This window comes from Dendropsophus ebraccatus, chromosome 9 (genome assembly GCF_027789765.1).
Source record: "Dendropsophus ebraccatus isolate aDenEbr1 chromosome 9, aDenEbr1.pat, whole genome shotgun sequence".
Classification (NCBI taxonomy): domain Eukaryota; kingdom Metazoa; phylum Chordata; class Amphibia; order Anura; family Hylidae; genus Dendropsophus; species Dendropsophus ebraccatus.
The window spans coordinates 69,904,460-69,928,074 of record NC_091462.1 but is presented as its reverse complement, the minus strand read 5'-3'; the positions used below and the strand labels follow the sequence as shown (position 1 = coordinate 69,928,074).

General features: G+C 45.4%; 1 protein-coding gene across 5 annotated transcripts in view; it reads right to left on the bottom strand.

The window, feature by feature from the left end:
• The window catches only part of HECW2 (HECT, C2 and WW domain containing E3 ubiquitin protein ligase 2), a 271,029-nt gene that overhangs the window by 116,716 nt on the left and 130,698 nt on the right, over positions 1-23,615 (bottom strand). For 4 of the 5 annotated variants that reach the window (XM_069983585.1, XM_069983588.1, XM_069983587.1 and 1 more), the window contains 2 exons: positions 15,847-15,954; positions 200-294 (listed from right to left, as the gene is read on the bottom strand). In XM_069983585.1, the coding sequence (XP_069839686.1) occupies positions 200-294; positions 15,847-15,954 (203 nt within the window). Of the gene's footprint in view, positions 1-199; positions 295-15,846; positions 15,955-23,223; positions 23,323-23,615 lie in introns of those variants that run through there. The other variant, XM_069983589.1, reaches the window with a different exon arrangement.

The window sequence follows — 23,615 nt, the reverse complement described above, 5'->3', positions numbered from 1 at the left end:
AGTGTGGCAGTGACACTGGGACATTGCTGCGCAAGTTATTCTAATGATTTTTCAAGTTATAATAAAAAATATTTTTTGACAAACTATTTAAGAAATTCTTACTGTCCTAAAAGTGATTTTTTTCCCCCAGTACAAATAACAACACAAAAGTAAAAAGTGTTGGGCTGGGCACAGAATTTTAAACATGTTAAAAACCTACCATTACAGACGGATTTTTCACAGTGATACAAGGTGTTGTCGCTCTCAAAGATCCACTGATACCATGATAATATTTAAAACAAATTTTTATTTCAGCTGAAAAGGAAGAACAGTTTTTGATCAGAAGTTACAGGAATGAACAAACAATATTGATAAAAATAATTTATATATATATATATATATATATATATATATATATATATATATATTTCCAATAATTATCACAAAGATTGTTAAAAGGGATTTTCTGGGCAAAACAAATAAATGTGCTATCCCGCTGATGAGTGATTGGTGACCTATCCTTTGGAAATAAGGAAGACAGTCCTGATTAGGGGGGTGACAAACAAAAAATCAGGAGGGAGGTGAATTACTGATCTATACGCTAGAGAACTGAAATCAGAGTATCAGAATGTCTCAGAGAGACCAGTGTACTTAAAGGGAAACTATTTGCAGGTTAGATTCATCTACCCTTACAACCCCTTACAGCACCCGGGCCGCCGAAGAGGAAGTTATTTGTGTTACCTTCCTCCTCTGCACTGATCCCATGCTGTTAGTCGGACTAATCTTCGTTCCTGTGTACACAAGCACTGCCACGTCATCTGGCCTGCCCTCTCCATTAATTATCATTAGAAGGAGCAGGCCAAATGACGCGGCAATGCTCCTAACAGTGCACCGGAGCGGAAATTACCCTGACTAGCAGCATGGGACCAGCACAGAGGAGGAAGGTAACACACCTACCTTTTTCTAAGGGTCCCATGCGCTATAAGGGACTATCAGCAGATTAGGTTTCTGAAACCATAGAGGGTTAAGAGGGTATTTTTGCATTAATACGTTGCCCACCCATAGCTTTCCATCTTTCCAATATAAAAAGTTATTATGGATTCTTCACAGTTTTGCTCTTATCTAGATGCATTCACCCCCACTGAATGCATAGGATCATCAAATCTCAGTCCAACCCGACACGCTTCCTGCTCCTGGCCCCCACCCTCCGAGACGGCATCACGTGTCCTCAGTCTCTTCAATGGGCAGGGTTAGTGCTTCTAACCCAGTCCACAGAAGTGAGGGAGGACAGTAAGACGCTCACAGCTGCTGCTGATCACTGTCTCCCTCTCCGACTACCCCACCCCCCCTCAACTCACCCGCATCAGAGACGTCCGCTAGTGGCATCGCCCCCCACCCCAACATCACTACTGATCACGGCATCCCCCAAATCATCCGACGATGACTACTGCCCCATCTCATCCGATGTCTGGGACAGCCACCAGCGGCAACCCCCCATGAGTGCATCAGCCGCGTTCCCCTGAGTAATTTCCTGGCAACCTGACACCCCTGTTTGCCGCCAGCAGGGCTGTGGAGTCGGAGTTGTGGAGTCAGAGTCGTAGTCGGAGCTAGTTTTAGCTGCAGTTGGAGTCGGAGCTAGTTTTGGCTGGAGTCGGAGATGGAAAAGAATGTACCGTCTCAGACTCCAGCTTTAAAAAATCTTTAAAAAATGTAGAATTAAATTTTGATATGAATTTTACAAGTTTTGCTCATAAATATATATTATGAGCAACATTCTAATAGGACACTGTCCCTATTACATAAGGGGGGGTCAAGGAAAAGTTGTCAGTCACTATTTGGCAGTTTGTTTCTGAGCTGGAAGAGTCCATTGTGTGGGGGGAGATCTGTGCTGTTCTCTTCCTGGATGCTGGATGACTGTATATGAGAAGCAGTGTAATATGAAGAAATCCTGTGTAATATAGAGGAGGAGGAGAACACATAAGTAGTGTAGCAGTAACCTCTGTCCTCAGTGTGGTGTTTTCTCTCTGGGAGAAGATTGTTTTTCTTTAGTGTTCTATGGCTGCAGCTGTGTGTGTGTGTGTGTGTGTGTGTGTGCTATGGCTGCAGTAGGTTGTGTGTGTGCTATGACTGCAGCAGGCTGTGTGTGTGTTATGGCTGCAGCAGGCTGTGTGTGTGTGCTATGGCTGCAGCAGGCTGTGTGTGCGTGTGCTATGGCTGCAGAAGGCTGTGTGTATGTGTGCACTACGGCTTCAGCAGGCTATGTGTATGTATGCTATGGCTGCAGCAAGCTGTGTGTGTGTGCTATGGCTACAGCAGGCTGTGTGTGTGTGTGCTATGGCTGCAGCAGGCTGTGTGTGTGTGCTATGGCTGCAGCAAGCTGTGTGTGTGTGTACGCACTATGGCTGCAGCAGCCTGTGTGTATGTGTGCTATGGCTGCAGCAAGCCGTGTGTGTGTGTGGTGTACACTATGGCTGCAGCAAGCTGTGTGTGTGTGCTATGGCTGCAGCAGGCTGTGTGGGTGTGTGTGTATGCTATGGCTACAGCAGGCTGTGTGTGTATGTGTGTGCGTACTATTGCGTGCCCCCACAGTGACCTCCTATATCACTATGTGTGACCCCTCTCTATATCACTATGTGTGACCCCCTGTATATTACTATGGCTGACCTCTATATCACAGGGATCTGGCATTGTTAGCAGTGTTTCTTTAAAGGACAAGTCCGGGGTCTGGCCAAAAAAAATTAATCACTTAATAAGCTGGGGATCTTAAATACCTTTGAAATAGGAAAAGTTTGAGCTCAGAATTGCTACTTTCTGACCCCCACATCACCCAATCTCATCATCAGATTTTGTCCCCTAACTTCCTGTTTGAGCTGCAGCTCAGATACTACATCTCCCAGCATCCCTCTGCCTAGTTTCAGTCAGTCTATCACGCCCATTTCACCTCCTTGTCCAGCCTTCCTCTTTGTCCCACCCATGTTACCACCCCCTTGTGTCACAGTTAGCATACTGGATGTGTGTGCAATGTATATGTTGGTATATAGCTCTATCTCTATCTATAGATGGAGTTATAGTTTGTGTGTGTGTATATATATATCTGATGCATCCATACTACTTCATTGTCAGTATAATAGTATTGAATAGAACACATACGGCAGTTTACACTGACACTCAAGTAGTATGGATGTATCAGAGCTGCAGTGATTGTACAGGAATTCTTTCATAGAGGTCTTTGGTGTGCCCTGTATGGGGTTGTGAGGGAGGGGAGGGGTAAGGCTAGGAGCTGTGTCTTAGAGCTGCCGGGAGCCGTCCTTTCAAGGTGCTGGGAGCAGTGTGATCAGAGCTGCTGGAGCCGTGCTGTGAAGGTTCCGGGCGGGGGAGGGTCAATGCTGGGAGCTGTGTGAGGAGGACTGCTGGAGGCTGCGGGGGGAGGAATGATTTGTGCTCTGGAGCTCTGCAGCCAGGCATACCGGGAGCCGTGCTTTGAGGCTGAAGGGGGGGCCATGCCGGGAGCTGTGCTGGGAGTGCTTGGAGGCATTCCTAAGAGAAGGGAGGGAGGAAGCTGCCGGCCGCAATGAGGAACGCCCCGGATCGTGACATCACGACCCAACTGGTGCCTGGGGATCACAGTGGATCGTGACGTCACCATAAAACCCTGAACTACAGAACTTCCGGTGGTGAGAGTGACACAGAAAAGTGGGGTAAGGCTGCAGAATCAGTAATTAGTGTATATTTACATGTTATATAACTTTATATGTGGGAAAGAACTGTGTAATAAAAAATTTCACCAGACTTCTCCTTTAAGTATGGTGAAAATTTAGTTAAAAACATAGAAGACTGTCAGCAGGAAAAGACCACCTGCTCCATCTAGTCTAGTTGTGAGTAGTTCAGGACATAAAGGCTGGAGACTGGCTGCATCCACTGCACACACAGGAGAATGTGCTTTATATACAGTATTTCTTTATTCACTCCGAAGTCGCCCTCAAGATGATGTAGGACATTAGGGAGAAGCTGCAGAGCCAGTGTGATAAGTAACTCCCCTGGTATATGACTGCCCATTTATGAAGGAGCAGGAGTCGGAGTCGGTCCTGATAAAATTCAGGAGTCGGAGCTGCAGCTTACGGACTCCACCGCCCTGGCCGCCAGCATCCCCCCGATCTCACCCTCCACACCTCACCAGCTACCAGCATTCCTCCCTCCATCGGTCACCAGCATCGGCTCTGTTACAACATCAGTGGCTCTGCTACAACATTCCTCCCCCCATAGGTCACCAGCATCGGCTCTGCTACAACATCATCGGCTCTGCTGCAACATCATCGGCTCTGCTACAACATCATCGGCTCTGCTACAGCATAATCCACTCTGTTACATCCTCATCATCTGGGAGAAGCAATGCATGATAGGAAATGTAGTTTCCCTGCCAGCGCTTTTAAAAAAAACTTGTAACTCAGGAATGGCAGCAGCTAGAAAGACTGGGAGTGTGAGACCAGCTAGGTTTAGGGGCATTTTATATTTTTGGCTCTTGGGGGTAATACCCCTTTAATTGACCGAAAGGGGTTGTTCGGAATAAATGCTTAATTATACATGCTGCAGGGGCTGCTGGGGACATAGGAATAATGTATACTTACTTGCTCTGCACCGCCACAGTTGCTTGTTACTTGGCCATCCGTTCTGCAACACTGTCAGTGTTTTGTAAACATCTGTTGATGTGCCGTTACTACAGGAAATGGACCATCAATATAGGCTCTAATTTGACCGGTCATTTCCTGTGGGAAAGGCATGTTTGCAGGTATCTTCAAAACCCTGACAGTAGCGCAGACTAGGCGGCCCGGGAACCAGCAGCTGTAGTGGAGAGGGACAGTATTCATTACTCTCATGTGCCCTGCCGCCCCTGCAAAATGGATAACTAAGCATTTATCCTAGACAACCCGTTTTAACTACTTACCTCTACTATCTAATATAGAAAAAAGTATGTTGCAGAATGGGACACATGATGCTAATAAGCATACACTGAATTAAGAGATTGGTTTGCCTGATTTTGTTAACTCCAGAAGAGCACTACACAGTAATAAAACTACTGAATGGGCTGCTATGGGTGGACTTTGAAAGAGAATGAAATCATTGCAATAGCCTACATGCTATACAAAATATAACAAACTAAATTTAAACTACTAATTAATTGAACCCACTATTTCCTATTTTGATGTAGTTACCTCAGTTCTTGAGGACACGGATTGGTATAAAATTACTAAAATGCCAAAATAACATCAACTTTCAAAATATATTTTGTGTACACCTCACCATTCACCTTCAGCAGCGCCTCAATGTGTGTCCTGCAAACTTATAATGTACCTTAACTTGCTAAACTGTTTTCTGGACTGAGAAATTTTCTTCTACTTGCATTGTGATGAGGTATCTTTTTCAATTTTTTTCTACAAAGTAATTTAAGGTTACAAACCCACTTGGCGGGTCTGCAGCGAGTCTCCATGCTGCGTTTTTGCAGCGAGACTGGCTGCAGATCCCGGCCTTATGCTTTTAATGGCAGACAAACACGCAGCAGGGATGTACATCCCTGCTGCGAGTTTGTCTGCAGCCCACCCCATTAACCCCCCGGCCGCCGAAGCTGATACTTCACCTGATCCCGGCTCCGGCGGTTCCCGATGTCTTCAGCAAGCCGGAGCGGGGACCAGGTGAAGTATATGCTCCAGCCAGCCGCCCGCAGCCCCGGCCGCCCGATCGCCCCCCCCGCAGCCCCGATCAGGCGGCCGGGGCTGAGGGCGGCTGGCTGGAGCATATACTTCACCTGGTCCCAACTCCGGCTTGCTGAAGACATCGGGAACCGCCGGAGCCGGGATCAGGTGAAGTATCAGCTCCGGCGGCCGGGGGGTTAATGGGGAGGGCTGCAGACAAACTCGCAGCAGGGATGTACATCCCTGCTGCGTGTTTGTCTGCCATTAAAAGCATAGGGCCGGGATCTGCAGCGAGTCTCGCTGCAAAAACGCAGCATGGAGACTCGCTGCAGACCCGCCAAGTGGGTTTGTAACCTAAAGCAGCAACAATGTGTCTTAAGTTACTTTATCTACAAAATATAACCTATTGATGAAGTCCTTGATGCAGTTATTTCGTGTTGTGAGATTTTTTTATTTTTATATCATTAAAATGCCAAAATAAAGACTGTGAAACTAATAAAAAAATATACAACACTCTTTTGATGATGTGTCTAAATCTTAGAATCCCCAGTAAGCTAGCTGTGTGTGGAAAATTGTGTGTGTGACATTTCTTAGGGGAAAAACTTTATAGGAAGACTGTGAGGAGAGTTATGCTTTCTGATCCACATGCAGCATGAAATCCTGACAGGCATCCTTGTTATAAACAACTATGTTTCACTCTGAAATACTGGAGTGCTTCAGACAAAAGATTACTCAGTACAGCAGTGTGTTCTTAACCCTTAGAGGACCGGGCCAATTTCAATTTTTGCGTTTTCGTTTTTTCCTCCTTGTGCTTAACCCCTTAAGGACAGAGCCTGAAATGGCCTTAATGACAGAGACAAATTTTATGAATATGACCTGTGTCACTTTATTCATTAATAACTTCGGGATGCTTTTACCTATCCGGCTGATTCTGAGATTGTTTTCTCGTGACATATTGTACTTTACATTTCTGGTAAATTGGAGTCGATACTCATAACGAATCTTTATGAAAAAAAAAACCAAATAATGTGAAAAAATGTGAAAAACTGCATTTTTCCAACTTTGAAACTTTTTTGCGTATACAGAAAGTGGATATACCACATAAATTATATATTAAATAGCATTAGCAATATGTCTACTTTATGGTGGCAGCATTTATTAAACGATCTTTCATTTTTTTAGAGAATAGGAAGCTTAAAACATTAGCAGCAAATTTCCAAATTTTCAGTAAAATTTCAAAATCAGATATTTTTAGGGACCTGTTCAGGTTTAAAGTGTATTTGAGGGGCCTGTATGTTAGAAAGCCCCACAAAGCACCCCATTTCAGAAACTGCACCCCCCACACTCTGCAAAAGCATATCCAGAAAGTGTTTTAACCCTTTAGGGGAGTCACAGAAATAAAAGCTAAGTGTGTAAGAAATTTGAAAATTTTAATTTTCTGTGCAGAGATTTTATTGTAATCCAATATTTTTCATAATTATAAACCTATTACCAGAGAAATGCACCCCAATATTGATTGCCCCGTTTCTGCAGTTTATAGAAATACCCCATATGTGGCCCTATTACGCTATTTGACGCAACCACAAGCCTCAGATATAAGGGAGCGCCTAGTGAATTTCAATGCCTCCGTTATATTTGGTCATTTCTGACTGTACCACTTCAGGTTGGCAGAGGCTCTGGGGTGCCAAAACCTAAAAAACACCCCTAAAGGGACACCATTTACAAAACTACACCCCTCAAGGAATGTAACAAGGGGTGCGGTGAGCATTTGGACCCCACAGGTGCTTCACAGATTTTCCGAACAATATGGCGTGAAAAAAGAAAAAAAATTTTTTTTACACTAAAACGTTGTTCTAGCCTTCAATTTTTCATTTTCTTAAAGGGATAAGAGGAAAAAAAAGACACAAAATGTGTAGCGCAGTTTCTCCCGAGTACGGAAATACCCCACATGTGGCGATAAAGTGCCAAGGGGGCGAAGGACGAGCCTCCAAAGGGAAGGAGCGCCAATTGGCTTTTGGAAGCTGAATTTCACTGGAAAGGATTTCAAGGGCCATGTCGCATTTACAGAGCCCTCGTGCTGCCAAGACACTGGAAACCCCCCACAAGGGACCCCATTCTGGAAACTACACCCCTCAAGAAATCTAACAAGGGGTGCAGTGAGCATATGGACCCCACTGGTGACGGGCACAAATGTGGAACAATGTGACGTGAAAGTAAAAAATTTCATTTTTTCACTTTCATGGCACAAATGTGCCCGTCATCAAGGGGTCCATATCCTCACTGCACCCCTTGTTAGATTCCATGAGGGGTACAGTTTCCAGAATGGGGTCAATTGTGGGGGATTTCCAGTGTTTTGGCAGCACAAGGGCTCTGTAAATGCGACATGGCGTTCATCATCCATTCTAGCCAAATCCAACCTCCAAAATCCAAATGGCGCTCCTTCCCTTCGGAGGCTTGCCATGCGCCCACATGGCAATTTATGTCCACATGTGGGGTATTTTCGGACTCGTGGGAAATTGCTCTACACATTTTGTTTTTTTTCCCCTCTTTTAACCCCTTGTGAAAATGATAAATTCAAGGCTAAACCAACATTATAGTGTAAAAAATGTAATATTTCATTTTCACGCCACATTGTTCCACATTTGTGCCCGTTACCAGTGGGGTCCATATGCTCACTACACTCCTTGTTACATTCCTTGAGGGGTGTAGTTTCCATATTGGGGTCACTTGTGGGGGGTTTCAACTGTCTTGGCAACACAGAGGCCTTTTGAATGCAACATGGCCCCTCGAAATCCATTCCATCCAAATCCAGCCTTTAAAAACCAAATGGAGCTCCTTCCCTTCGGAGGCTTACCCTGCGCCCGCACGGCGCTTTATGTCCACATGTGGGGTATTTCCGTACTCAGGGGAAATTGCTCTACACATTTAGTGTTTTTTTTTTATCTTTTAGCCCCTTGTGAAAATGAAAAAATCATGACAAGATTAATGATTTAGAGTAAAAATTTTACAAAAATTACACTAAATGTTGGTCTAGCCTTGATTTTTTCCATTTCCACAAGGGGTTAAAAAGAAAATTAACACAAAACATGTAGGGTAGTTTCCCCTGAGTACGAAAATACCCCACATGTGGGCATAATGTGCCATATGGGCACAGGGCAAGCCACCAAAGGGACAAAGCGCCATTTAGAGGCTGGAATGGAGGATGGAGGCCATGTCGCAATTACAAAGCTCCTGTGCTGCCAGGTCAGTAGAAACCCCTGACAAGTGACCCCATTCTGGAAACTACACCCCATAAGGAATCTAACAAGGGGTGCAGTGAGCATATGGACCCCACTGGTGACGGGCACTTACATAGAACATGTGCCGAGAAAATAAAAAATACAATTTTTTTCATTTTCACGTCCCAAATGTGGCCGTCACCAGGGGGCCATATCCCCGCTGCCCCCCTTGTTAGATTCCTTATCGGGTGTAGTTTCCAGAATGGGGTCACTTGTGGGGGGTTTCTACTGTCCTGGCCGCACAGAGGCTTTGTAATTGCATCATGGCATCCTCTAATGGGAATGGCAGCCATACCTATTTAGCTGGGGAAAAGGGACCATTCTAATTTATTTGGGGGTATTAGGCCAATTATTAGTTTATAAGGTTGGAAATGACAGGTGTCCATCAAATTCAACCTGTGTTGATCCAGAGGAAGGCAAAAAACCCTTGTGAGGCAGACGACAGTAGCCTCATCACAGGGGAAAAATTCCTTCCCGACTCCATAATGGCGATCAGAATAATCCCTGGATCAACGTGACCCCTGAAATAGGAATAAGGGACAGAATTTAGATAATGTAGAACCCCAGTGACGTGTGGTACGCCTTGGAGCGACCCAGTATGCAGAGGCCGGGGTGATCAGGACAGGTGTCGCACTGGAAAATGGCGTCCTTCCTGATCCCCCTGTTACCCCACACTCTGCACTTCTTCTGGGGTCTCCTGTTTTCCAGTGTGGGGGACGTCACCTGGAAAATGTTGTCCTGGTGCGATACGGGGTCCTTCATATCCAGAAGTGCTGGGTCCGCTCCATGGCTGCTAAATATTAGGGCTTTATTACTGCTTCTGATATTTTCGTATCGTGCCGCAAGCTACAGTAGCTCGGGCAGCGAGGGACCGGAAGAGGGGGTGCTGGTATAAAAGTTATCCCCGTACAGGTTGTAACCTTTATCCAGCAGTGGGAAGATCAGTTCCCGGACGATCTTCCCACTTGTTCCGAGGATGGGGGGGGGGGGAGGGGGCATCTGGGGGCTGGATTCGGGTGTCCCTTCCTTCATACACTCTAAGGGTACATGCACACTGCGGAATCGCGACAGATAACCCTTCGTGCATTCCGCAGTTGGCACCCGCCGGCGGAGTGATGCAGGCGCACGTCTCCACACGTGTCATAGACTCCATTCTATGCCCGGGCGGATTCCGCTCTCCGTCCAACGCATTCATTCTTTGGATGGACGACGGATTCCGCCCGTGCATAGAATGGAGTCTATGACACGGGTAGAGACATGCGCCTGCATCAGTCCGCCGGCGGGTGCCAGCTGCGGAATGCACGAAGGGTTATCCTTCGCCATTCCGCAGTGTGCACATACTCTAAATCTGTAAGAGTACCCTGAGGTACGCTCACAGAGTTTGTAGAATTTCACGCCATACCGTGATCTCTTATTGGGACGGTACTGGCAGAAAAGACGTGTCTGGGGGGCAGCGTACACAACGCTACCCCCCAGACATGTCCCTGGATGATGAGGATGAATGGAGGAAAGAAGGATCCCCCCCATTCATCCTCACGGGCTGTTTCGGTGTCGGAGGCAATAACGTATCCCTCTGACGCCGAAAACACCCTGGGGGCCATCTTTATACGGGGATTGGTATATGGGGTATGTAGTGGTGTAGTCTCAAACTTTATTCAATGTAGTGTGGTGTAATGTAGTGTTTTTTTACGTGTTTTTTATTACAGTAAGTATAAAAAAAAAAAACCTACGCCAACAAAGGAGTTGCTGATAAATGCCGCACTTATGTGCGGCACTTATCAGCAGACCGTGGCAGTAGAATATAGAAAAAAAAAACACCCTACGCCAAAAAGGAGGAGTTACTGATTAGCAGCGCACTTTCGTGCGATGCTGATCAACACTCAGCGGCGATAGGGTGCGGAAAATAGAAAAAAAAATTTTTGGAAAAAAAATAAATAAACTTTTTTACATTCTGAACGTCCCTGAAGCTGCTGATAAGTGTATTACACATATCAGCCGCTAGAGGGCAGCAGAGCGCAAAATATGGAAAAAGACGACGCTAGAGCCGAAAATAGCCGAGAGAAGCCGAACGTGCCGTCACGGAGGAAGCCGAAGACCCGAACGAACACGAGGACGCCGCGAACCCGGAAGATGCCGATCAGGAGCCCGGGACAGGTGAGTAATGTACAAATACCTGCTTTGGACCCCTCGGCTACCTAGCTGAGGGGTCCAGGGCAGGTATTTTTTATTTTATGGGACTGATCGCCGTGCCACCGGCCCGATCGCCGTGAACGGCCGGCCGGCCGTTCACGGCGATCGGGCCGGTGGCACGGCGATCACCATTACTTTTTACAGTAATGGCGGTCGGTGCCGTCCTCGGACAGCACCGACCGCCATTTCTTTTTCGGGTCATCGGGTCACCGATAACCCGGAAAGGTTCTGATCGCCGCTATTGGCTGATCTGAATTGATCAGCCTATAGCGGCGATCGTAAGCACGGAGGGTGTTAACCACCCCCCGTGCCGTGAAGCTAAGATGGCCTGCTATGATTTATAGCAGGCCATCTTCCCCGATCGCTGTGTGCGAACACGCAGCGATCGGGGAAACATCGGGCGTAAATTTACGCCCTGATGTGCCAAGCACCAGGGCGCGAGGGCGTAAGTTTACGCCCGATGTCGTTAAGGGGTTAAAAGGCCATAGCAGTTGCATTTTTTCACCTACAAACCCACATGAGCCCTTATTTTTTGCGCCACTAATTGTACTTTGCAATGACAGGCTGAATTTTTTTTTATAAAGTACACTGCAAAAGCCGCCGCGCAGCCCCGCTCTCAACACCCGTAGGCGGCCCTGGACAGACAGGTACGGCTGGGGTCGCCTAGGGGTTAAAAGGGAACTACAGATAGAGGTAAAAAACAAATAAACCTGCTGCAGAAGCATACAGCATTGCTTACCTGTCTAACCCAGTTTTGAAACTACCAAAAATCTATTTGTTTTGGGGGTCTGTGTTGTGTAATTGCTGGCTGTACTTCCTGGTTAACGCCCCGTTCCCACTGAGCAAAACTAGCGGAATTCCGCGGCGAAATTGTCCGCCGCGGAATGCCGTTAGCCTCCCGCTCATAATGGGAGTCTATGGGAGGTGCGTGCTCCTGCCCTGTCTGCGCTGAAGAATGAACATGTTCATTCTTTAGAGCAGACAGGGCAGGAGCGTGCGCCTCCCATAGACTCCCATTATGAGCGGGAGGCTAACGGCATTCCTCGGCGGAAAATTCCGCCGCGGAATTCCGCTAGTTTTGCTCAGTGGGAACGGGGCCTTAGCAGCTGTACACAGTACAACAGGTTCCAGAATGCATTGCTTTCACTTGCTGCTCATCATAGTCCTCTACCCTGCTCATTCTCTGCTCTAGGCAGTACTCTATCATCTCATTGTGGTCCCAAACACACAGCACTCTGTATTCTCTACCTGTAACACCACACAGCACGCTGTATTCTCTACCTGTAACACCACACAGCACGCTGTATTCTCTACCTGTAACACCACACAGCGCGCTGTATTCTCTACCTGTAACACCACACAGCACTCTGTATTCTCTTCCTGTAACACCACACAGCACGCTGTATTCTCTACCTGTAACACCACACAGCGCGCTGTATTCTCTACCTGTAACACCACACAGCACCCTGTATTCTCTACCTGTAACACCACAGCACGCTGTATTCTCTACCTGTAACACCACACAGCATGCTGTATTCTCTACCTGTAACACCACACAGCACGCTGTATTCTCTACCTGTAACACCACACAGCACGCTGTATTCTCTACCTGTAACACCACACAGCACGCTGTTTTCTTTACTAGTAATGCCGATATTGAAACAAAGTAAAGAACATTTTGAACACATATATATAAATGATCAAGCATATTTTATCTTTGAAGTTAAGTCCCACAATAAGGACTTTATCCGATATTATTTTACATGGGATATACTAGGGCTGGGCGGGATACCGCAAAAATACCGATACCGTCACTGGCGTCGGTTAACCGACTTCAACTTAGCCAGGACGGTAATTGTGGTATTTTTATGTCCCTGCGCCAGTCCTGTCAGAGCCCCACGCGCACACACACAAGCGGCCAGGGAGCTGAAGAAGCAGCAGGGCCCAGGTGACTGCCCGCACCGCCCCCGTCTGGTTCAAGCGAACTTCCCCCCACCCCCCCGTGCGTGCACCTGTCCGCCCTCTCTGAGGCGCGTCCTGCCGCACCGTCCATGCACCCACCACCCGTCCGGTCCGCCGTCCCTGCTCACTGAGGGGAGTACAGGACAGCCGCCCTCACGTGCTGCTGCTCCTCCAGCGCTGACACGGCCGCGTCCCTGCACACACAGGACAACGTGTGCAGCGCTCACGGCAAACGTTGCACACGTTATCCTGTGTGTGCAGGGAGGCGGCCATGTCAGAGCTGGAGGTGGAGGAGCAGCACTTGGGAGCAGCTGACCTGTCATCTCATCCCCTCAGTAACAGTAGAGGATAGGAGGAATAATGGGCTGCAGCAGGCAGGGTAACTTATAGCTGTGTGTGGTATCCTGCCAGCTGCAGCACATCCATTCCTCCTATGTTACAGTCCTGCACTGTTACTAAGGGGATTGCAGTCATACACCCCTGTCTCCCCCCCTATACAGTCATACACCCCTGTCCGCCCCCCTATACAGTCATACACCCCTGTCCGCCTCCCTATACAGTCATCCACCCCTGTCCGCCCCCCTATACAGTCATACACCTCTGTCTCCCCCCCTATACAGTCATACACCCCTGTCTCCCCCCCTATACAGTCATACACCCCTGTCCGCCCCCCTATACAGTCATACACCCCTGTCTCCCCCCCTATACAGTCATACACCCCTGTCTCCCCCCCCCCTATACAGTCATACACCCCTGTCCTCCTCCCCATACAGTCATACACCCCTGTCCTCCTCCCCATACAGTCATACACCCCTGTCTCCCCCCCTGTATTGTCATACACCACTGTCCGCCCCCCCCTGTACAGTCATACACCCCTATCCCCCCTGTATAGTCATAAACCCCTGTCCACCCCCCCTGTACAGTCATACACCCCTATCCCCCCCGTATAGTAATACACCCCTGTCCCCCCCCGTAGTCATACACCCCTGTCCCCCCCCCGTATAGTCATACACCCCTGTCCCCCCCCGTATAGTCATACACCCCTTTCCCCCCCCCCGTATAGTCATACACCCCTGTCCCCCCCCCCCCGTATAGTCATACACCCCTGTCATCCTCCCCATACAGTCATACACCCGTCTCCCCCCCTGTATAGTCATACACCCCTCTCCCCCCCCCCCCGTATAGTCATACACCCCTGTCCTCCTCCCCATACAGTCATACACCCGTCTCCCCCCCCCCTGTATAGTCATACACCACTGTCTCTCCCCCCTGTATAGTCATACACCCCTATCCCCCCCTGTATAGTCATACACCCCTGTCCGCCCCCCCTGTACAGTCATACACCCCTATCCCCCCCTGTATAGTCGTACACCCCTATCCGCCCCTACCCCTATTTGCCCCCCGTAGTCATACACCCCTGTCCCCCCCCGTATAGTCATACACCCCTGTCCCCCCCGTATAGTCATACACCCGTCCCCCCCCGTATAGTCATACACCCCTGTCCCCCCGTATAGTCATACACCCCTGTCCCCCCCGTATAGTCATACACCCCTGTCCGCCCCCCTGTATAGTCATACACCCCTATCCACCCTACCCCTATGTGCCCCCTGTATAGTCATACACCCCTGTCCCTCCCGTATAGTCATACACCCCTGTATAGTAACACACCCCTATCTTGCCCCCCCCTGTATAGTCATACACCCCTATTCCTATGTACTCCCATGTATAGTTCTGTACCCCCATCCCTATGTACCTCCTGTATAGTAATACACCCCGATCCACCCCCATATAGTCATACACTTCTATCCCTATGTACCTCCTGTATAGTAATGCACCCCAATCCATTCTCCCCATATAGTCATATACACCTATCCACCCCCCCATATAGTTATACACATGTATTCCTATATGACCCCCTGTGTATACACATCCGGTAGAGGCTGTATACCTGTATATACACATCTAGGTCTCTGCTGAGACCCCTAATAATGACAAATAGTAATAATGAGAATAGACTAACCATGGGTTGCTGTTCAGTTCATTTTTACTTTTTCTAATCAAAATATCGCCAGTTTGGCATGGCTAGTGGGTGTGGTTTGCTAAAAGGGGCGTGTCATAATTATCGTTGAATTATCGTTACCGCGGCTACATGTGCGATAAACCGCGATATTGATTTAGGCCAATATCGCCCAGCCCTAGGATATACTGCATATGCCTCGTTGAGGTCGAGCTGCTGAGAACTCCTCTGATCACTAAAATGAAGGAGCAGGAGTGCATGCTCTGCCCCTTTATCTCCACTACAGGGAGGTGAATTCCACAGACTGTTAATACGAGCAGTCTATAGAATTTACCTCCCTGTAGCAGAGGTGAAGGGGCAAAGCATGCACTCCCGCACGCGCCTACCCCTTTGTTCTAGCGATCAATGGGGTTCTCAGCAGCCAGACCCTGACCGATGCACACTTCTGACATGTCAGAAGTTTTTAAAAATGGTAGTTACACTTCAATTATGTTTTCATTATGAGGTTTTGCAAAAAAAAAAAAAAAAAACCCAATAAACCAATATGTGATGCAACAACGATGTGTGCACCCATCCTGGCTGGAAAGTCATAAAACGAAGATTCTACAAAATGTAGTTCACATACTACAGCCCTGACCTATCAAATGTAACAGATGTAACAAATGCATACTTCATATGTCATTTAAAAAAATTGACTACATTACATTCCACAAATTTTATAAAATGCACTTACGTTCCATAAAATAGGGACCAGGCTCAATTCTCCAGACAATTTGTCCTTTCTGAGTTCCAGTTACACCTCTATTCTTGGAATCCCAAAAGTTTGCAGGCGAATTTTCATCTGAAAGAAAAATTAAACAGTACCAGTATTAAAATCTGCTAAAGCTGTAAACTCAGTTTAAAAGCTTTTGTGTCTGTTAAAAGTGCTCTATATAAAATAAATTAATGAATCAATGTTTTAAAAAGTTTAAAAAGATTGGGTAAGCACTTAATGAAGGGACACAAAACATCCTGGAGTTTTTTGTTTTGTTTTTCAACCTTCACCCCAAGAAAGGGCAGGATACTGTACAGTGATGGATGTGAAAAAAATTATATAAAGATGCATTGTTTATTTTTTAAACAATGACACTAGAGCAACACAAAAATGACAGATACACTTTAAGGTGATATGAACTAAGGGACCCACACCCAAGCTTATTCTATTTCCCTAAGTGAATGTTAACAACAATGGTTCAAGATCTTAACAAAGCTTGAAGCAAATTCTTTTAACATTTTCCCAAAATACATAAATACACTTTCATGATTTAAAAAACGAGATACTAATTGTTCTCTCTGCATTAGTAAGAAGTGTCCTGGATAAAAATGCAAATATACTAAAGGGGTACTCTGTGGACAATAAAACAGTTAATCATGTATGTTTAGTTAATATATATATGATCCAGACGCTGCATGTTGGGGCCAGTGACCCTGCTGATATGAGCCAGACGCTATTTACCTTAGGACCGCAGTGCCGTTCTTCATAATCCTGTGGGGTCCGGTACTGTGCAGATTTTTGATAATTGCTGATATGCTAATTAGCGTGTTCCAAGTATTTGGGGCGTTCCCTGTCTGCCCAGAGCACCCGCTCGGCCCGCCTACTAGCATATTCATATATGCATAGTTAGGCTGCTTGTTATAGGCTGCACATGCGCAGTAACAAGCAGCTTAACTATGCATACATGAATATGCATAGTGGGCAGGCCAGGCGGTCGGTCCTCCGGCTGTATCCACCCGCTGCACGGAGGTGGAAGACAGCGGAAATCATTTCCGAGAGTTCAGGTTCGTACAAATCTGAACCTCGGCAGGTTCGGACCATCCCTAGTTATGAAGAATGCCACTGTGGTCCTAAGGTAAATAGCGTCTGGCTCATATCAGCAGGTTGACTGGCTCAAACCTGCTGATAGTGCCGCTTTAAAGTGTCACACCCAGGTAAACTACAGCGATTGGCACAGCTCACAACCCAACAAAAATAGGTAGGCAGTACGAGAGTGGGTAAACAGTCACTATGGTGATGCTCATTCAGAAGAGACAGTACCACGTATAAAAAACAAGGGCACTCACCAATATACATGACACCTTATCTCTCAATCCATATTGAGTGCAGTTTGCACTGACATTCTTTTGGGTGCAACTGATCTTAACCTGTAAGAATTTTTGTCGCTACTAAATATACTACAAATCAAAACATCTTTAAGATTTCTGCATCTTGGTCATCAGCAAAAATTCGAACTGGTTAAGAGCAGTTGCACCCAAAGGAAAACATCAATGCAGCAATTGCTCCTGGTGTGAACAGTGTCTGCCAGGAAGAGCTATAACACTAGGGGGAGCTGAACGTAAAACTGATGATTTTATCTGATGTGAGACCAAAGGAGTTGTATATGGCACAGTCTGTCCTTGTGGGGCCCACTATATAGGTAAGACCATGCGGTCATTCAATCGCAGGTTCTATGAACAAATGCATTCTTTAAAGGAGAAGTCCGGGGGAAATTTTTATTTAGGTATTGTTTTGCCTGCGAAAAGTTATACAAATCCCCAATATACACTTATTACGGGAAATTATTATAAAGTGCTTTTTTTCCCTACACTTCCTACTGCATCAAGGCTTCACTTCCTGGATAACATGGTGATGTCACGACCCGACTCCCAGAGCTGTGCGGGCTGTGGCTGCTGGAGAGGATGATGGCAGAGGGATGCTTAGTGTCCCTCCAGTGCCCTGTGTCCCTCAGTGTTATCCTGCCATCATCCTCTCCAGCAGCCACAGCCCGCACAGCTCTGAGAGTCGGGTCGTGACATCACCATGTTATCCAGGAAGTGAAGCCTTGATGCAGTAGTAAGCGCAGGGGAAAAAGCACTTTATAAGCATTTCCCGTAATAAGTGTATATTGATAATTTGTATAAACTTTTTGGGGGCAATACAATACTTTACTAAAAAAAAATTTCCTTTAACCCCTAGACGACCCTGGACGTACAGTTACGTCATGGGTGTTTCTCCCGCTATGAAGCGCGCTCCACCGTTAATGAAAGGCTGCAGTGATCACGCTGCAGCGTGTCATTAACTCTTTAAACGCCACGGCCGCTGTGTTTAAGTGTAAGGCTGCATTCACACGTTCCGTGAAGTTGTCCGTGCTCACAAATCCGTGGGCACGGACAATTTTACAGTCCATTGCTTTCTATTGGGCTATTCAGATGTTCCGTGATTTCACGGATCCGTGATCCGTTCCGTTAAAAAATAGGACATGTCATTACTCGGAGCGGATGCACGGAATTCCCCATAGAAATCAATGAGATCCGTGTTTTTCACGGATGTACACGGATGTGACATCCGTGTTCATCCGTGAAAAACACGGATGTGATGTAATCAATGTAATTTAAAATGCTTTAACACAGATCCGTGAAAAAAACGGACACGGATGCAAAACGGACTGTTTTGCACGGATCATGGAGGTAGCTGCCGGACCACAATCACGGACAGGGAAAAACACTGAATGTGTGAATGCAGCCTAAGTGACTGCGGAGGTCCCGATCGTTGAAACGGACCGTCAGAGGTCTCTCCCCTGCCTCCGTGCGGTCCGATCGGCGATCTGCTTCACTGAACCTGCACAGGCAGGCTCAATGAGCAGAGCGCCGATAACACTGATCAATGCTATGCCTATGGCATAGTAATGGTCAGTGTAGAAATCAAATGTATGAAAAAGTCCCCCAAATGTGTAAGAAAAAGAAAGTTGAAATCACCCCCCATCCCATTATATAAATAAAACATATAAAAATAAATAAACATATTATATACCGTAGCGTGTGTAATTGTCCGATCTATTAAAATATACCAAGCGTCATTGTGAACAGTGAAAAACAAAAAAATATATATATAACATTAGAGAATCTGTCTAACCTGCATATGGTTGTGTTCAGACTGACCTATAGAATAATGGTATCATGTCGCTTTAACCATATAGTGCATTACGTAGACGCAGGAACCCCCCAAACGTTACCATATTGCATTCTTTTTTTACGATTTCACCAATTTATATCTTCATAAATAATAATTTTAGAATTCCATCATACATGTTATGGTACAATGTAAGGCGCCATAACATAGTACAACTATTCCTGTAAAAAACAAGCACTTACATGGCCTTGTAGATAGAAAACTGAAAGTGCTAGAGCTCTTTTAAGGGGAGGAGGGGAAAACGAAAACACTAAGATCAAAATTTGCGCGGTCCACTGGGTCATTTTGGGCCTGTTCCTCAAAGGGTTAAAACAGAGAAAGGAAAAGAGAGAAACAAAACAGATACGTCTTATTAAACATATAAATGAAAAACACAGCGGGAATCCGAAATGCCTTTAGTTCTTAGGTATAAAGCGCATAATGAATAAGTCAGGACAGGACACCAACAAGTTTCTTTTACAAAATGAAGCTAGACTGATCCTACCTACCGGAGCACAGGAAGCAAGCAGTCTCGACGACCAAATTGACTTGAGCAGGTTTTTATAATCTCACTATTATTTAGAAGCATATCTTGTATATTGTTTTTAAAGCACTTTGTAACACCAATTTATGCACCTCAGCCAGGTGCTATTTAACCTGGGACTTGCAGGAGGAGATACGTCTGGTGAAGCACACCCTAACGTGCAATACACCTGTAACGTCTCTGTGGAAGTAGTTGGTGCCCCCGACTGCTGGTGCTTGCTAGCTGATGTGTAAGCTGCACTGAACATGGATTGAACATGTGGCACCCAGGCTCTGCACACTTGCAGCAGATGGGTCTGTGTGACGCCCCTGTGGATACTGGAGACGCACCATGTGAGGTGCGCTGACCCATGTGCCCCTTGGGTGTCTCTGGGTCGCACATGTTTCAGATACCTCTCTCCTTCATCATCTTACCTAATTTTTGGGTAGGTGCTACTATTGTTGAGGATCCCCCCTATATGTTCCACTTCAGATCCACAGATTATAGATATCCATTCCCAGCCTGACCCTGTGACCTCTTTTTATCAGATTGTGGAGCTGTCAGAGTTGGAGTAGCTGAGCTAAGCACGGAAGAGCGGAGCAGAGAAAAGCGCAGGAGAGCGGAAAACAGCATAGGAGAGCGGAGAACAGCATAGGAAAGTGGAGAACAGGCCAGCAGGCATGATGCCAGCCAATGTGCTGCAGGTGAAGAGGACCAATCACAGTGAAGTAGACGGCCCACAGAGAAAAGAAGTTTAGCAATTTTCAAGGGATATATAAGGTAAAAAAAGGGAGGTGAGACTAAATTTACCTAAACATACTGGTTTAAATACAAACTATTTTCTGGTCCCTGGAATATCCCTTTAACGAGTTAAATAGATTTATTATTTGTTTTTATATGTCACTACAATCTATAAACTGTCTAATTTTTATATTACTTAGACTGTTTCCACATGATTTGGTTCTGCTGAAATTGCACTCCTGAAGTTTCTTTGGGCAATTTAAAAAATATAGCATTTTCCCCAAGATTTAATAAAATTTAAGGCAACAAGACTAAAACAAGTACAACCTGTGATCACAGTCTTATGTTAGCCGGTAAAAAGATAAGTGAACTCTGTTCACACAACATATGTTACAGAAACAGACATAGTATGCATTTCCTTAACTGTGTCAAGAGTTTCTCATAACTGATAATTGCTAGAACAACAAGAGCGACAGCATAGGATGTGGGTCCTGAAGCGTTTTCTTGTGAACACAATTTTACAGGGAATCTACTTTTAATAGGATACAGACTATCATGTACTTATAACATTGTTTTAACAAGTTGTCTGGAAGTAAAAAAAAAATGCTATATGTTAAGGCATGCTTTTGTAGAAAAAAAAAATCCACAACAGATACTCACCTTCCGAATGAATGCCTTGACGTCCCAACTGTTCTCAGTTCCCTACTGACCAGTGTGAGTCTCCACACAAATGACTACCCCCTCAGACAGTCACTTCCTGATGTTGGTCATCATTAGAGCTAAATCCTGCAGTAATTCATCTGCGGCCCCTTTACAATCTTCACCTACTTTAGTGCCCAAGCCACCATCTGTCCAGGTTAACTGCAGCAAAGCTCCATAAAAGTGAACAGGGCTGGCTACAGTTCCCTGTAAACCCTATCGGCTGGCAGCGCAACAGAGCAGAGAAAAAAGAATGGAGGGACCAAAGCATTGAATCTGTGCTGTAGCTACCTTATTCTGATGATCAGTGGAAATCTCAGAGGTTGGAGATCAGGCAATCTGCCATAACTGTGATAGATAGAAATACCCCTTCAAGTTACTTTGGCCAAGAAAAGGCTATTGTTGGTTGAAAGAGAGAGTACAAAATATAATATTTTTCACTAATCTTCTAATGTTTTATAAATGCCTTACTTTCCATAAAAAAAGTATACCTACCCATAAATTTGTCACCACTGCTTCAGTGTGAACACCAAAGTACTGCGATAACATTCATATACTGTGCAATTTTTTGCAGTCCCAACATGTAAACATTTTTTTTTTTTAAATAGGGGTTGTTGACACTTGTATCTGGTGTCAGCAGTGGCAGCAACAAGTCACTGTCATCTGAATCTTTTGCCCAAATGAAGAAAGGCCAAGCTGCACTGCTGGAATGGATGCATACAGAATAAAATATTTATACATTTTTACAAAATAAGATTACTCAGTGTTTCCATGACAACATTTTGGCATCAGACATGTTGGCATCAGTCATGTAATGATGTTCCTTATCGTAGGCTGCATTATTATAAAATTACCAATCAGCATAAGTAATAAAAAAAAATCCACCATTACTGATATAGTGAAAGGGTTTGTGAAATTTTAGCAGTGACCAGAGAATTAAAGCTTGTTTTCAACTAGTTAACAGCAGGAGAAAGTTAGTTGAAGGGGTATTCTGGGGTTTAGGAAATAAAAAATCATAGACTGCTGGGGCCATAGAAAGAAAAAAAAAAACCTACCCCAGTCTCCTGATGTAGCTTCCATTCTCACTGCTTACGATGCTTATCTCTTATGCCAGCCTCCGTAACAAAGCAGGAACTTTCCACTGGCCACTGTAGTGTCCTGCCTTGTCCTGTGATTGGCTAAGCAGGCATATCCTGAGCTCTTATATCAAAATCAGGCAAAATAGGAGCTGCAGTGAGATCCACAGGAGACCAAAGCAGGCAAATATGTTTTTTTTTCTTGTGGCCCCAGATATCTTTTAAATTTGTAGCCCATATGTTACTGTAGGTAATGTGTAATAGTTGTATCACTAGTAAGCCTTGGGGTGCAACTGGACCCTAGAAGACCCTACTGAGTTATAATAGGATCTGTCAGGGTTCCAGCATTTTTGACAGTGAAGGTAGCATCAAGAAAGAGTCAAAGAAACAACTGAGCAAAATTTAAAAAGTTAGTTAAATATTTTTTTTTTCGGATAAATTACTTTGGAATACTTGACTCCTTCTCCTCATGGCTGCTCTTTCCCTTTCTTTATTGACACCTCGTAGCCAACCACTGCTCTGAAAGCCTGGTATATATAGCTATATTACACATTATAAAAACACTGTCTCTGTACATGCACATTATAGCTATAAATACATCAGCCAGACCACTGCTTTCAGGGCAGAGTGGTAGTCGGTAACCTAGACAACAAGGTATAAAACAGTGGAAGGAAACAGTGGGCATATCAGCAAAAAGAGGCAAGTTTGCCAAATGAATGTATATACAAAAAAAAAAGCTTTACAAGTATAACTCTGATGGTAATTACTCCTTTAAAAGATAAGTCGGGGCACAGACTTTTTTTTTTTTTTTTAAACAGCCAGGGAGGAGGTGGCTGAACATAACAATATGCATTTACCTCCCTGGCTCCAGCACTCGTGTCCACTGTCCTCCGCTCCAGCTCCTGGTCGCAGTGGGGACCTGGGATGTGACGTGTCAGGCCCATTCAGCGGACCACATGGGACCCTGCAAGTGCATGTTGTTATGTTCAACCACTTCCTCCCAGCTGTTTTGGAAAAAAAAAATCTGTGCCTGGACTTCTCTTTTAAGTAGTCATTATAGAGGAAGCTTATGAGAAAGAGAGATGCATTCAGTTTATTTGCACTTACCAAATATTTAAGAATATCTTTGTTTTGCATTCCCCAATGTAATAAATATCTAAAGTCCTTAGTCACATGTGAATTGGTCCATGGCTTTTTGTTTGTATTATCGGAACTGTGTCTTCTTAAGTTTTCTCTTATTTCCTCCATAGATCAGAAGTTTTCCCATGGTCATGCTAGTATAGTGTCTGATTCACTTAAAACTCCAGCATGGTTTGGGAAAAGAAAAGCATAAAAAAATAGAAGGCAAGCGACTGCACAGCCAACTCTGTGCTGCTGCCTCATCTGCTGGTTTAGTGTATAAAATAAGGATCAAAAAAGGGGATGATTGAAAAAGCCCTAAAATAAATATGTTTCAGTTGTATGCACTACTAAGCAATGCTCATGACCACCTAGTCTAT